The 15,261-nt window shown below is 51.6% G+C and overlaps 1 protein-coding gene across 1 annotated transcript; it reads right to left on the bottom strand.

The window, feature by feature from the left end:
* Positions 1 to 365: 365 nt before the first annotated feature.
* On the bottom strand, positions 366 to 13,913 carry VE01_05507 (uncharacterized protein). Its single transcript, XM_018274970.2, has 7 exons — positions 13,284 to 13,913; positions 5,939 to 13,229; positions 5,321 to 5,884; positions 5,203 to 5,265; positions 5,011 to 5,151; positions 778 to 4,857; positions 366 to 718 (listed from the first exon to the last, which is right to left on the bottom strand). The coding sequence occupies exons 1-7, from the start codon at positions 13,329 to 13,331 to the stop codon at positions 624 to 626; spliced, it is 12,282 nt and encodes a 4,093-aa protein (XP_018130642.1). The 5' UTR covers positions 13,332 to 13,913; the 3' UTR covers positions 366 to 623.
* Positions 13,914 to 15,261: the final 1,348 nt, after the last annotated feature.

Raw genomic sequence — 15,261 nt, forward strand, 5'->3', positions numbered from 1 at the left:
CCATTATCCACGTCAATTCCCACATCCAAAAATGTTCACTCATCCACATCACATCACAAGCATCAAAACCCAGAAAATACGCTCAAGTCTTTTTCGACCCAAACCTCTATCTATCTACTGTACAATCCGACATCCTCAGCCCAGCCTCGCGCGCACGTAGCCCCATATAAATCAAGCAACAGGTTCCGAATCGTAAGATCTCCACTTCTCACCATCCATCCCCCATCACCAACCGATACAGTTCCAAACTGCCCGCTCCAACCAAACCTCCGCCGAGCTCTCCATCCCATCCATTCAGAATGAGAAGAAAGAAGCCGCGATTCATAAATGTACCTAACTAACCCCCAAGCTCCCCCTTCCCAAGCCCACTCCGCTCCTTCGCTATATTCGTATCACACACAACGCGCGCACGCCCCCGATCCCCCTTTCCCATTCCCAACGAAGAAAACAGCCAGCAAAAACAATTCGTGCATTTCTTGTGCGCCTTTGTAAATGCGTCGAGTTAAACGAAAACCAGGTCTCATGCCAAATTATGAAATAAAATAAAAAAATGTTTCTCCCTTCTTCCCGTGTTTTGTGACTGAGCGAAACTAAAAGTGCAAAAACGGACTATCTGGCTTTTCTTATGCGAAACCAAAGTACTCGCTTCCCGTCGTGATGGCCGTGAGGACCTGTTGGCGGAGCATTTCGTAGCTCTCGTACTCTGGGAGATCAAGCTCTGCATAAACTGTTAGTGTCCATCTATAGAAGGAATCGGTGAGGGGTAGTGGGACTTACGGTTAAAGCAAGTATGCGAAGTTGGTAGACGATCTTTGTTTCCATAATCGCGATGGATGTTGAACCTGCTGAACCCATTCATGCCCTCAAGCTCCTTGAAGCCGTTGAGAGGAACCTTGGACGTGCCGGTAACGAACTGCAGCATCTTAGCTCGCTCTTCCTTGTCAAAGGAGCGGATGGCGCGCCAGAACCATTGGATCTGCGGCGAGGAAGCGGTGTAGTTGTGGTACTCGGTGGTTGCCTTCCAGTCGTCGACATCGATCTCTGGAAGACCAGAGATGAGCAACTCGAGCTCTTGCTCGTTGAAGATTGCGACCAGCTCAGCGGGGATGATCTCGTGGAAGCCCTTGAGGAAATTGTCCAACTGCTCCTGGACCGATCCAGTGAGCTTGAACTCCACCATCAAGCGAACGTACTCATGCTTGTTCTCCTCCGTGACGGGGACGTTGCGACCGTTCTCGATGAGATCGACAGTCTCGACAACACCAAACTTGTCATTGTCAACGGAGAAGGACTCGCTGATGATGTCGGTGATATCGTTCTCCAACATCCAGACAACGGACTTGTAGTAGTCGGGGTCGAGCGACTCCATATCCTTGACCGACACGGCCTTGCCGAGAATTCTCTTGTAGACTGCACGACTGAAATGGCAATCCAGGACTCGACCTTCGTAAAGGGCCTTTCCAATGACGCGACCGATGAACTTGAAGAACATAAGATGCTCGGGGTTGATGCTACTCGTCAAGTTGGGGTGGAACGTAGTCCTGTCGGAAGACACGGGGATAAACAGAGCGTACCCAGGGTCGAACATCTGTCTCGATAGCACCTGGAACCATTCACGAGTAACACCACCGGCATCCACTCCCTCCTCGCCATGGAATCGAATGCTCAGCTTGCCAAACTTCATCTCATCACCGCTCTTGAAGTACAGAGACTTGAAAGAGTCATGGAAAACCTGGTCACGACGGACCGAAAGCTGCAGCGACGGGTACGACTGGCGAGCCGGGTTGTTGCGGTTATGGATGCTCCTGTTGAAGTAGTTGCGCTTGTTGTCAAACTCCAACACCTTCGGGTTCTTCACCAGGAGCGAGAACGTCCCGCTCATGAGCTTGGGCGTGTTGCGAACAAGATCATTGAGAATCTTGCGGTGCTCCTCCGTAAAGGTGAAGAACAGGCTCTCCATGCGCGATTCCGGAACGGGGCTGGTAAGCATGTTATCCTTGCCACGAAGAGGCTGATCCTTCAGTGTCGTGTTCTTGCAAACCACCATCAGCGACTCGATCAATGGCAACAGAATAGTAGCCACATTGAGCATGTGATCGCGTTGTCTGATGGCGCTGAGGCAAGCGCTAAGCTTCTCCCACATAGGGCCAAAGGTAGAGTTCTCATAAAGCGTGGCTAGGAGATCTTGCTTCTCGGTATCGGCAGTCTCACTTCCTTCGGCTTCAGTCGTGGCGTCCTTTCTGGCATGCTTCGGATCAAAGAGATGGTCCAAAGCAGTGAGGACACGGAGCAACTTGTTCTGGTCTGATCCCGAAGGCGAGAACTTGGTAAGAGCTACACCCTGAAGTTCAGTGCTGTTTGAAGCCTTCTGAATCTGTGGGAAGAGCTCCTCGAGATCCAGGAGAATCACTTCACCAAGCTCTTGAGCTTTGGCGATGAGCTCCTTGCCAAAGACAGCCTTTGCACCTGGAAGGCACGAAAGGTTCTTGATGGTCGAAAGGGTCTCGCGGAAGGTCTTGGCGCTACACTCACGAGCAACGAAGATGTTGATCACGAGCTTGAGATTGGCATCCGGAACCACAGGTGGAACGAATGGTCGCACTTTCTTCTTCTCAGCCTCCTTAGTCTTGTCATCAGTCTTATCGCCATCGGCCTTTGGAGCGTCGGCGGTCGAAGAACCTGCCTCTGCTGGCGGATCTTCCGTAGTAGCCGGTTCTGGACAATCGGTATCCATGTTCTCTCCTTGTTGCTCGGCAGGTCCCGCCTCACCTTCACCTTCACCCTCAGCGGGCTTCTCCGCGGCCTTCTCCTCGGCCTTCTTGGCAGCCTCCTCGGCCTCCTTCTGTTTACGTTCAAACGTCTGGAGTGGCGCCGTGATGCGGCTCAGCAGATCCGAGAGTGACTCCATAACAGGCGAGCTCTCCATGATCAACTTGCGATCCAACAAGATCAGGAGGGAGTTCAACGGGAACTTCAGCGCCTTGGTATCCTTGCCCTTGCCCTTTCGGCTTGCGTTGCGCTTGAGACCACTAACTGCGGATTCATGCTCCGTCAAGAAAAAGGACGGCACATGGAGGTTGACCTTGCAGAGGTAGATGAGTGCTCCAAGACATTGCTGGACGACCATCAGTGGCGAGATATCCGAGTTAGGAACAGTTGTAAGAGCTGCCAATCCGGTCCCAGTGTTCTTCCTGCTAAGAGACAAAGGAGTCTTCGGGTCCTTATCTTTAGGTTGCTTGGCTCTCAAAGACAGATGCGCAAAGCTTCTCTCAACAGCCGTCATATCAGCGCTACCATCCTGCAGAATATGCAGAATCGTGCTAATAACCTCGCCTCTGTTATGGCGGTTCTCGGAGATATTCTGGAGGACCTGGTATAACGTGTTCCGCAAGCTGTCCTGCTGGAAGATAAACATCAGACGAAGTAAGGTAGCAACACCAGGCTTGTCGAGCATCTGAACAATGCTACGACGGACAGGCTTGACAATTTCGACCCCACTTGGAAGGCCTGGTCTCGCTCCTTCAAGCACGCGATTCAGACTGCGGAGCGGGTGACCGCCCATGGAAGCGCGTGCCTGTGCGATATACTCAGGAGGCAACTGAGCCAGCACATCCTCATCTTGCTCCGCAAGTACCTGGGCTCTCAAATCCGCAGGTAAGGTTGCCAGAATGCTCGCAGCATCCATTTCTTGCGGCACTGGAACCGGAGCTCCGTTAGCAGCAGCTTGACGACGGGCCTCATCGCGCTCGCGGCGGCGACGATCCTGTCTCTCTTGCTGGATAATCTCAGCGCGAATCTCATCTGGCAAGGCGTTGAGGAATTCTTGATCGATCTCCGATGGCGGTGCGCCAGTAGCAGCAGCGTCTGAGCGGCGCTGAGCAATAGCTCCTGTGATGACTTCCTCTCGAAGCTCCTCTGGGAGAGCATCAAGGTAATCGAGATCAATTCCCAAATCCGTAATATCAAGAGTACCATCGCGGAATGGAATCGTCACGCGCGGCCTATCTTCAGCAGGTGCGCCTTCTCCCTCTCCGGCAGCAGCAGCCTCGCCGGACTCCACACCTTCCATTGGCTGGGCGTTCTCAGCTTCTTGGGGTTGCTCCTCAGCTGGGGGAGCAGCCGCCGCAGCAGCAGCAGCTTCCTCAGCTCTGGCTCTCTCTTCCGCCTCACGTTCCTCTGCTTCTTTCTTTTCCTTGGCAGCCTTCTCTTCGGCTTCCTTCGCCGCCTGCGCGGCCTTCTCCTCATCCTCTTTCCTCTTCTTCTCCTCAGCCTCCTTCTTCTCTTGGATTGCCTTCTTCTCCGCCTCAAGGGCAGCCGGGACGACAACAGCCATGAGGCCCATAAGAACTCTCAAAGCCATATCCGGATGCCTAGGGCCAAACAGTAGTCTAGCCTCCTCGCTCCATCTAGTCGCCGTCAATTGCGTAGTGAAAGTCGTAGCAGCGCCAGGTTCAGCAGCCCCTGGGCCTCGCTCGTGGCCGCGAGCCATCCCCGGTCTCATCCCACCAAACATGGCCTGGAACTCTCGGGCATCGGCTCCACCAGGTCCGCCAGTAACATGGAAATGGAGGGCTCCGCCGTTTCGGCCGGCGGCTGGAATAGCGCCGCCTGGGAATGGTAGTTGAGTGAAGAGATCGTTGAGTATGGCGGCGGGTCCACCAGCCTCACCACCGAAAGGTCCGCGTCCCACGATGTTGAACAGGGCCTCGCGTCCGATGAATGGTGTCGATCCCACAAGACCGGCGTCGCCGCGGGCACGATCGCCGCGCTGGAGGAGTGGGTTGGTACCGTCGTTGTTGTCGCGGGGAGTTGGGCCGGGTCGGTGCGAACGATAGGAACCGCGGTAGTAGTCACGCACTGCTTGTGGATTAGTTCTGTCATATGGATCTCCTGGGGGGAGTAGAAGGGGTAAAATTCTATGGGACATGATTTGCCGTATCGTAGCTTGGAGGCTATCCCAGCTATGTTGCAAATCCTGATATTCTGAAATTAAAGTAGAGTCAAACATACCACCTAGTGGGTCGCGGTGAGAAGCGAAAAAGTAGGGCGATGGCTGCGGTGCCGCGTGCGCCCGATGGCCTCGGTGTGAGATAATCATCGGAGGTTCTTGCTCGTCGTTCCACTCAAAGGTAAATGGCATTCCTGGCTGGGCTACTGACAAAGTTAACATAATCTCGTAACAAATATCAGCGGTATACGTACGTTGGTACTCCTCGTACATATCCTCATCGTCATCCATCTCCTCTTCTTCCTCATCAACTTCATCTAGAATTAATTAGCATTGTGTCAATACTAGCTTTAGTCGGCCAGAATAGCATACCGTCTTCTTCATGGTCATCGTCCAGATACTCAATGTCCATATCTGGATCTCCACCACGCTCATCTTCAATGCGTTGCAGAAGATTATCGATTTCGCCATGGTGATGAGGATCCCCACCGAAAGCATGTACGAGACGACCCAACGGACCATGACCACCAGCATGCATTGCCTCTTCTTCCTCATCGGCAGCTATACCCTCGTAGCCCTCTTCCTCGTCTTCATCTTCGCTCTCCCAGTCCTCTTCATCGTCTAACTCGGCGAGTGGATGAGCGTTTCCTTCATTATCGATGATTTGGACGCGATCATCTTCGTCATCCTCGTCCATATCATCGTCTTCATCTTCGTCATCCTCATCAGAAGATCCGCTCTCGTCGTCATCTTCATCGTCATCCATAATGACTTCGACGTCCATGCCATGGTCGCCATCAAGGCCTTCAATCTCACCCATTCCCTCAAGCTCCTCATCCTCGTCGCTGATGTTATCTTCATCATCTTCAATGGGACCATCTTCATACCCCTCCATCTCCTCTTCATATCCATCCTCATCATACATCTCCTCGTCATCTATTAAAATTAGTACTGTAATGGTAATTCGCAAAACTAAGAAATCAAACTGACCATCTTCACCCTCAGACGACGACTCATGATCACGATCAGGCTCAAACATGCCCAGCGTAGAATTCCTAAACAAATCGGGGGTCTCCTCGCGATCGTCATCAGCGTCAGAAACGGACGACGCCGACTCGATTTCATCCTCATCATGCTGCCCAGGCGTCAAAGCCACCTTGCCAACCTCGCTCAATTCAATAGCCGTCTGAGTAAGCGCCTTCAATGGACGAAGAATATGCTTAACAGCACGCTTGGCGCCGGGGAAGTTAAGGTCGATATCAGCAATAGACGCGGTCAGGGCGCCAATGTAGCCCTTCTCGAACATAATACGCTTGAGCTGCTGCTGCGAGCGGATGGTAACATTTGGATCCGATCCGCCGCCAATATTGTCCTTCCCAGCCATGATGTGGCTCATAAGATCAGCCAGCGACAACATACGGGAGTACTTGATGTCCAGGGACTCAGTCGAGGTGCTGGCTTCCCTGTACGCCTTGATGATATTCTCCAGGACAAACTTGCGGACAAAGAGCAAGTCAGGCTCGTCATCAGAGTCGGTATTGTCACGGTCCCTATCCAGGATCTGCTCGCCAGTCTTGCTCAGAAGCGCGGTAATTGTCGAATCCGCCCACGATGAAGTAGAAACCTTCTTGCGCATTGTCAATGACTCGGCATGGTCAAGGCTACCCGATGGAATCAGGTCACAGAGCAGGTAATTGACGACATTTGATCGTGGCTTCGAAGGCGTCGCCGCGTGAGCTGGAGCATTTCTCTTGAAGTTGATGAACTCCACCTTGGTGCGGTTGTAGGAAGCCAACAGCTCGGTAAGACACTGAAGCAAGAAGCAGCGGTAGATGTAAATCGGATGCTCCTCTGCCTTGAATTCTGCCTTCTTCTTCGTCTCGGGCTTTGGGGGGGGGATTAGTGGTCTTATCTGAGGTGTATCAGAATTAGATGTCGATGATGAATCAGCGCCTGAAGAAGTGCTTGGCGTCGTGGTCTCAGGAGTGGTCTCTGCTGCCTTTTCTTTATCTTCTGCAGGTGCAGGAGGTGCAGCCTCCTTGTCTTCCACGTCTCTATAGTTCAAGAGCTCGCAGAGCAAGAAATAAATCACTCCATCGGGGTTCTCAACGATCGGCACCTTGTGCTCAACAGCCTTTGATCCCTCAGCAGCCTCTCCCTCGGCAGTCTCTGTGGACGGCTTGACATCTTCCATCGACAATTCCTCAGTAGGCTTCAATGTAGGCAAGACCGCATCCTCTGGCTTTCCCCTACGGGTACGCTTATATTTGTCTTGAAGCTCGATCTGTTGTCTACCTGGCTGGTCCGCCGTAGTCGTAGTCCACTTCACAAGCTTAACCATCTCATTGCTGACCTCCACAAACAGCTCTGGCTGCCTCACAACCAAGTTCGACATGCTGCGGAGATACAGCGTAATATCTGGGTGGCGCGAGCTTCTGCTCGAGTTGGGGTCAAGGAAGACCTTGATCTGCGATCGCATAATCTGCTTGATAGTGTCGTCATCCTCTACAATGTGACGGAGAATAAGCATCAACGGGCTTTGAATGCGTGGTGTCGCTGCACCGGCAAGTTGCTTAGCCATGACGAACAAACGTTGAATGTTCTTCTTCTCGCCCATGGCCACAGCAATATGCCTAGTGCGGGTCAAGATAACCAGGATACGCATAACGGCCAAGGCAAGCGACTCATCCTTTCCAATGCGGGGAAGCATGTCCAGGATAGCTTCGAACAGAGTAGATCTATCCTCAGTAGATACGACCAATTCGGGTGCCTTAAGCACAGGCTGCTCAAGAGACGCAGTCTCACTCGTCGGGATCTTCCACTCAGTCTCTCTCGGCTCCGCATCGTCGCTAAGGAGGATCTCAACAATGAGCAGAATATGAGCCACCCAAGGTGAAGATTCCTCGGACTTGTGGTCAGGCGACAGCTTGACAAACTCAAGCAGGTTCCCGAGATTGGATTTCAGCTCATCAAGCGAAGCCTTGTAGAACTGGGGGTCCTGGAGCATAAGCGCAAGGAGGTGAGCGTATGAAGCGATCTTCTTCCCCACCTCGCGAACATCGTCACTGAGGAACGAGGTCAAGGCAACCACCAGAGTACCACCCATAGTTGTGCGCATCTCTGCTTGCTCGGGCGACTTATCAATGACCGTGGTGATGAGATCGGCAATCTCAAAGGTGAACTCGCCATGTGCATTGATAACCTCGAGGCAGCGCTCGATAAGATTCGAGCGGATCTTCAATCGCTCGGCGTTCAGACGCTCGACCGTAGGGATCTCAGGCTGGCTCTCCAAGGTCTTGTCTGACGAAGACGATGATGGCTGCTGGTTGGGAACTCGCTCCGGCAGATTAGTTTGCTCGCCGCCTCCTGAGATGGCAGCGAATAGGTTGCCCGCCTCCGCATTCTCCAGTGTTCTATTCATATTCTCCAACAGCATCTGCTGTAAGTTAGGTGGTACTGATGCACGGGGTGCAAATTCTTCTGGGGACTGCGTGAACACCGGTGGCGGCACTCCATCATTGGGCGCTTCGCCTGCTCCGTTTCCTCCTTGTGCGGCACCCTGGTCTGGTGTGATAGAGCCTGTAGATGGTCTTGTCTCGTGGCCAGGAGCATCCTCGGGACCAATGTTTGGGTCGATATCGTCTTTTCCGAATCTATTACGGCCACCGGATCTCTCGCTGAGTTGCGCCTTGCAGTACTCCAGTGCCGAGGAATAGCTGTTGTTGCAGCGGAACAAGGCCTCTATCGCCAACTCTTCGTCATATTCGGCGGCTTCGAGCTTGAGGAGGTTCTCTCTGTTGACTCTCCATTTCTTCTTCCCCTGCTTGGATGGCACGATCGCCTTGTCACTGTTTCTAAACGCGCCCTCCTCCAAATCGGTCTCCATAACATTGCGAATGATGTCGATGAGCTTGTTTGGGATGATCTTTGAGCCCTTCTCGACAATATCTGACTCCCAGAGCTTTTGAACGGCTGGCAAGATCGCCATGCGCACTTCAAGCACGAATTGGCCAGCCGAGAAGTAGTTCGGGCTGTTTCGATCTCTGTCGGATCGCGAGTGCAGCGTCGTGCTCTGGAAAGATTCGCCAACATTCTTTCCGGTTACGAGCGGACCGTAAAGTTCGAGGATATGCTTGATGCCCAAAGTAGCCAGGTCGTTTCTCAGAAGAAGGTCGACATCGTTGAAATTGACGGTCTTATCCGCATTGTTCCTCACTTCCGCATCGAAGAGCCCAAGCATGTGGTTAATCGTGTTAAATCCACCAGCCTTCATGAATGCCTGAACGACAATGGTGATGCATTCCTGTGGCCTCTCAGCCGTCCTCGCATTATTGACAAGGATGTCCTTCACCGTCCGGAACATCAGGACCCAGAAGGTGTATGTTTCGCTTGAACTCTCGTCGCCCACCGATGTCAGCTCAGACAGAACGGTCTCAACAATTGCGTTTGCAATCGAAACGTTGCTCTGGCGTTGGAACGAGTCAGGGGTTCGCTTCGGAACAAGGCCCTTCCCAATAACTTGGAAGAAGATAGACATAGATATCGGCATCTTGCCAAGGAGGTAGTGTAGATTTTGGAAGTTCTTGAACTCGGGGCTATGCTTCTCTTCGGTGGTGAGTGTCTTAGTTTGGTTTACTTTGTGAATAGGGTTCTCAGCACCAGAAGAATCGGTCACCAAGGTGGCCATTGGGGCAGTTCCCTGTGCTTCCGGCAGCAAGGAATGCAGTGCCTCCTCGGTAGAATCAATCGTTGGGATGAGTGGCTCAGGCGCATCATTCATGAACATCTGGACTGATTGACGGCCAGCACGTCTCCAATGCCTCGGCGCAAGCCTCATCAACTTAAAATCCTCCTTGATACTAGCGGCGAGAATAGCGCCAAGGCTCTTGACCAATCTAACGTAGTAGTCCGCGAGGTTCATAGAGCTGAAGCTCGAGGCCTGGTTGCGGCTGAAAATAGGAGAAGAAATGCATTGGCGCAGCGCCATGCATAGATTCTGGGCCGTCACCATAGCCTCAACCAACGATGTCCCTCTCGCCAGTAGGATATTTTCAGTGCGATCATCAGATTGCTTGCAGCCATCGATGAACTTGCCAAAGTATGCCTCTCGACCTTGGTGCTGTGTGAAGGGCGCCAACGTATCTGCGGCAGCTTGCGCTCTCTTCATCAAGGAGGGTACAAGGATGTGTGCCTTCTGTTCCGCGAGGAGGGCAATAACTGTGTGCATATTTCTATGCGAACGCTCATCGGAAGGTGAGTTCGGCAGGACTGGCAGCTCGGCCAAATCCAGAATAGCCTCGACCCCACCATTCTCCATGAACAAGTTGCGTACGCCTGCGTTGTTGAACAGTTGAGTGAGGAAATTGGCAACAGCTGCAATGTATGGAGTCACACTGTTCTCGCGATCATCCTCGGCCAGGTTGACAGGCTTCGACACTTTCGATGGCTCAGCTGCCTCAGTAGAAACACCGGTCATCTCCACATCCGCGTCTGCGTCAATGGACTTGCCCTTTCCTTTGTCTTGGTCCGTCAAGAGGTTGCGATCAGCGACGACTACATCGCCATTTGCGTTGGTGACCAACAACTTCGCGCCAAGCTTCTCTGTCTCGGTCCTAGTCTTGCACAGGTAGCTCACTCTAGCAACCATATCCAGGACGGCATTTAAGATCGCGGTCTTGAGAGCTGGATGATGGCGGACCAGTTCGTCAAAGGTTGAGCCAAGGGAGGTAGCAAGATTGTTGGCGTCATTATCGAGCACCTTAACGTGAGCAGGGCTTTCAAAGATCTCAAAGAAGCTTTGAAGAGCGTTGGACTCCAAGAACATCTTCATGCCGGCATTATTCAAGCAGATGGCACCAAAGGCCTCCGGAACGATAATGATAGCTTCGGATGAAGGCATGATACCGCGGGCGAGAGGGCCAGGCCGAGGAGTCTCAAGCATCTCCTTGGTTGGCGGATGGGGAGTTTCATCAACGACAACTGAGAAAATACTATCGTCATCAGTGTGCGATGGAGAGCCTTCCTCGTTGGTCGACTCAGGTTGAGGCGCACCGTCCTTGGGCGCTGGAACAGTTATCTCGTGTCCCAAAACGGCCTCCAAGACGGCCTTGCTGAGACCAGCCTCGGCAATGATTGCAAAGCTAGTTGGTTCGTTGTTGATGAAATCATTCAGGATGCTGACCGCATTTGTCCACACAGAGCTTCCGAAGATTTTTGCTTGGCTTATGATCTGTCGAAGGCTCCCAAGTAGTTGCGGTGAGTCAATCAAATTCCTAAGAAGACGGTCAAAGTTGCCACCATAACCGCCAGCCTGGTTCATCATGTGGTGAATGAACTTAAACAGCCATTTGATAGACTGCTGCTGGTAATATGGGATCTCGTAATCGATTGAAGGCGATCGGTAGTCCGCAGGCATACCCTCGGCCTGGCTTGCCACTGCCGTAGAAGACTGGACCTCGTGGACAATCAGATTCGAAATAGCATCAAGTCCGTCGGCATTCGCCAAGACTTGGAAGGCGTCCTTGACGTTAAATACGATAGCGTCAAGGAAGTTGAGAACTCGCGGGTAGCTGCCCTCAGCAACTGAGGTGCGCAGCGTCAGGACCTCGACCAGAATGGGGACGAGGCCGGCGGTGACCAACTCGTTTCCAGCCCGAGGAAGCGTGGCTACGTGTGAGAGAAGCGCAAATAACGCACTGTGCCACTCGTCATTTTCAGTGTGCTTGTCGCCAGGCTCATCAGTTGCCATTTCTGCAACCGCCTTTCGGACAATGTAAAGGAGAACTCCATGGTTCACATTCGTGTTTAATGCCGTGCACACATCCTGGTACTTGTGTGCGTGCTGAGCAAGACCTTCAAGGGCATTGACAGCGATTGTTTGGAGAGACCTAGGGATTCCCAAGTCTCCTTGGGCAGGTGGGTGGATCAGCTCCGCCAGTTGGTAGATGAGCTGCAGGCGGCGTGGTTCGTCGCTATCCTGCTTTAAGACCTTCTCCAAAAAGCTAGGCTCGGGGTAGATATAAGCCAGGTTGGTAACGGCTAAAAGACGGACGGCAAGCATCTGTCTGCGAGTATCTAAGGAATGGGATAAGGCCTTCGCAACTCTTAATTTAGTGAGAAGCGTATATTTTGCTGCATCCGGTACACTTGGGAGGTACTCTTGGAGCAGCTCCTGGACAGAATGTTCGGAAACTTTGGACGCTGGGACGTCGATCACTTTAAGGTTAGAGGTCGCTTTCTCCTCAGCCTGCGCTGCGGCTGGCAACGTGGAAGACCGACTTGGAGTTGCCGGAGCTTCTTCGGAAGCTGGAGTTCTGGGGGCTCGATTCCCATGTTGGTTGCCGAGCATCGATGTGCGTCGTACCGGAGTAGGTGTGACTGGTGCAGCCGGCGCAGTATGAGCTGTCGATTGTGGTGCCTCTTCCCCGCGTGCCTGAGACTCGTAGTATGAAATGCGCACATCGCCCCATTCATTCCAGTCTACCTCCGCGGAAGTTTGTGACGATGTTGATGCAGCCTTCTTGCCCTTGGGGCTAGGATCAGGAAGCGTTCCGCTCCTCACAAGGGAAACCAGATCATTCGCGTAGCTCTTGCTCGTAGTGGTCTTGCTGCCTGCTACAGGAATGCTGAAGTATGCCTTATCCTTGCCCTTCGCGTTCGGGGTGACGGGTGTGTTCGGAACCGTGGGCGCAGTAGTCTCCGTTGAGGTAACCGTTCTCGAGAATGGCTGAGAGAGCTGCTGCACCTTATCTAGGTCTATATTGTAATGGTTTGCAAGGAGAGTCGCATTTGTCTGTCGATGGGAACTTGCGATTCTACGGAAAGTAGCCTGGTAGCGCTGCGCCAGCTGGGTGCCGATCTGGAGTGTCGCGGCCAGTAATGACAGAGATGTGCTGTTGAGAAGATCGCTCAAGTGAGTGCTGCTCGAATATATGCTTCTATTACCGCAATTCTCGAGTAATATCCTAGAGAAATGCAGGATTCGCTCTATGACTTCTCTATCGCCCTCCGGGCCAAACCCAGCCTCGGAAATCTGCTCATCTGTCGCGCCACCCTTTTGCAGGAGTTCGCATCCAAAATCTTTAACCTGAGGACCATTGTTGAGTGCATAGGTTGCGCAGAAGGTTTCGAGATCGCTGTCGAATCTATTAAGAAGAGGGATCCAGTGGTAGAGATCACCTCTGGGAAAAGGCCATCGGGTTGGGAAGTCGGCAAGGGCTTGTGGGAGGGTATGCCATGGTGCTGTCGATGCGTTCTGCACAAACGATTGGATATACGGCGACTAATGGAATGTCAGCTCATCTTGGGTTGGATTTCAATAGCATATAGAACGTACCAGCGTCTCCTTGTGCTTTGGTTGTATGGTCTTCAGTATCTTGACCATGGTGTTGACTGCTGCGGTAATACCGCAATTTGGGATATTGTTGTCCCCCTACACTGCCTCCACATTGGTCCAAGCTGGAGACAGCTTTGCTGATATTCGAGGAGCGTCCAGGTCGGACAGCTCCAAGGGACGAGTGAAGTGGCAAGGGTGTAACGTTCAAGTTGTCGAGTCGGATGGTATTCGACGGCGGCGTCGGGTATCTAGAAATTAGTATAGGAAGGGAATGTATTACCTGATCAAACTCAGGTGAATCTACAGCACCCTGCAGGTGCTCAGATCGGAGTGGTTTGGTGTTGATCGTGCTGTGGCTTCAGCAAACGGCAGTGTTGGTTTATCGTAAGTGGAAGCTGGTATCCTTGCCAGGTTGCGAAAGAGAGGTGGAGAACTCCTCTCGTAACTTGATCAAGGATCTTCGATGGATGAGGTTGTAGGTAAGGAGGGTAGATCAAGACAGAGAAGTCCGGAGCTGTAGTGAGAGAGGTGAGTTTGTAGAAATTCGATGTGAAGATATGAGGCAGGGCGGGTAGAAAGGTGAGGTATTCCAAGCTCACCCACCGGGAGCCGCTAGTTTTTTGGAGACGGCGGCAGCGCGCGTGTCGCTAGAGCAGTGAATTTGCAACCCCACGCTTATCGTAAATCGTATTTTCAGTTTATTTTGTTCTTTTACCTCTAGAGTCCGCCGATCTGCACGTCACTTTTTTCGTCTAGAAAATATGGTAGATGGCAAAATAAATTAATTCATATTACAGTGAATGCATTTGGTATTCTGGGTTACAGCTCGAAATGGGTAGTTTTTTTCCTTTTTTCATCCAACTCTGCCTGGATTATAGGTTCCGGTGCTACCCAATGCCGCTGTCTGTTTGACGGGTCATGCATCTGTAGGCCAAATCAAGGACCCTTCGGGTGACCACGTCATGCTGCCCTTCACGAGTTTGATGGGCAAGGTGTGGGATTGGGAGTTGGACAATATATTATTGCGATGGATGCCGTGTAGCATGTGCTTCTTGATGGTTCTATGGTTATCCAGACCAGTTGTCTTAAATTCAGGGTTCTCGGGATGTATATATATAAAAAATGGCCTGTTATATTATTTTATCACCTTCACGTATAAAAATGAAATAATAGAAAATAAAATAGTAAATGCGACCCAAAAAACCCAGCTATCATATTTAAAATAAAACAAATATTCACAAATCATAATATATCAAGAGGATATAATCCAATCCAATAAGACGATCTAAAGGGTATATATCACCTTTTTTGTTATCTCAGATACCATAGACCCTGACCTCAGGCGTGGTTTCAGCATCACAATCAGTACAATCAGCACAACAGATATCACGTGACACGGAGTGCTAACCAGCAGGTGGTAGTTGTAATTATCATATTTGATGCACCATATGAGTTATAACTGGACGTACTGCTTTATAACTTTCTTACAAATTACCTGTACCAGTACCATTCCCTCCTCGCTGAGTAAAAAGATATTCCCTTATGAGTCCGATGAATCTGACGAGTTCCATCCCATCCTCTCCCCGCTCAGGCCAGCTGAAACGCGAAACATCTGTGGACCACCAAGTGGCGCCCGCGTCAGTGTTTCGCGTTACAAGTTGATTAGCCAGAAATAACAACGCGCACGGCTGAAATACCACCGTGGCTTCCCGGGTATTACTTTAGTGGCTTAACCGTCGTCGAGTCTCAGACTTCCAGAGACGCATCATTGGAGATTGGATGTCGCCGTGCAGATGATTGTGTACAAACGGTATTCGGCGTACAGGGGCATTATCGAGGTACAAACAGTATTATGCTAATCATATAGAGAGATATTAATGGATTTTCTTCATGGATGGGGGCTGAAGGAGGGGTTCATTAGAGACGGTTACTCAGTACAGTCGTCTGTTCTGTTTGTACGTATGGTATATAGTACGAG

This window comes from Pseudogymnoascus verrucosus (genome assembly GCF_001662655.1).
Source record: "Pseudogymnoascus verrucosus strain UAMH 10579 unplaced genomic scaffold scaffold_20, whole genome shotgun sequence".
Taxonomy (NCBI): domain Eukaryota; kingdom Fungi; phylum Ascomycota; class Leotiomycetes; order Thelebolales; family Thelebolaceae; genus Pseudogymnoascus; species Pseudogymnoascus verrucosus.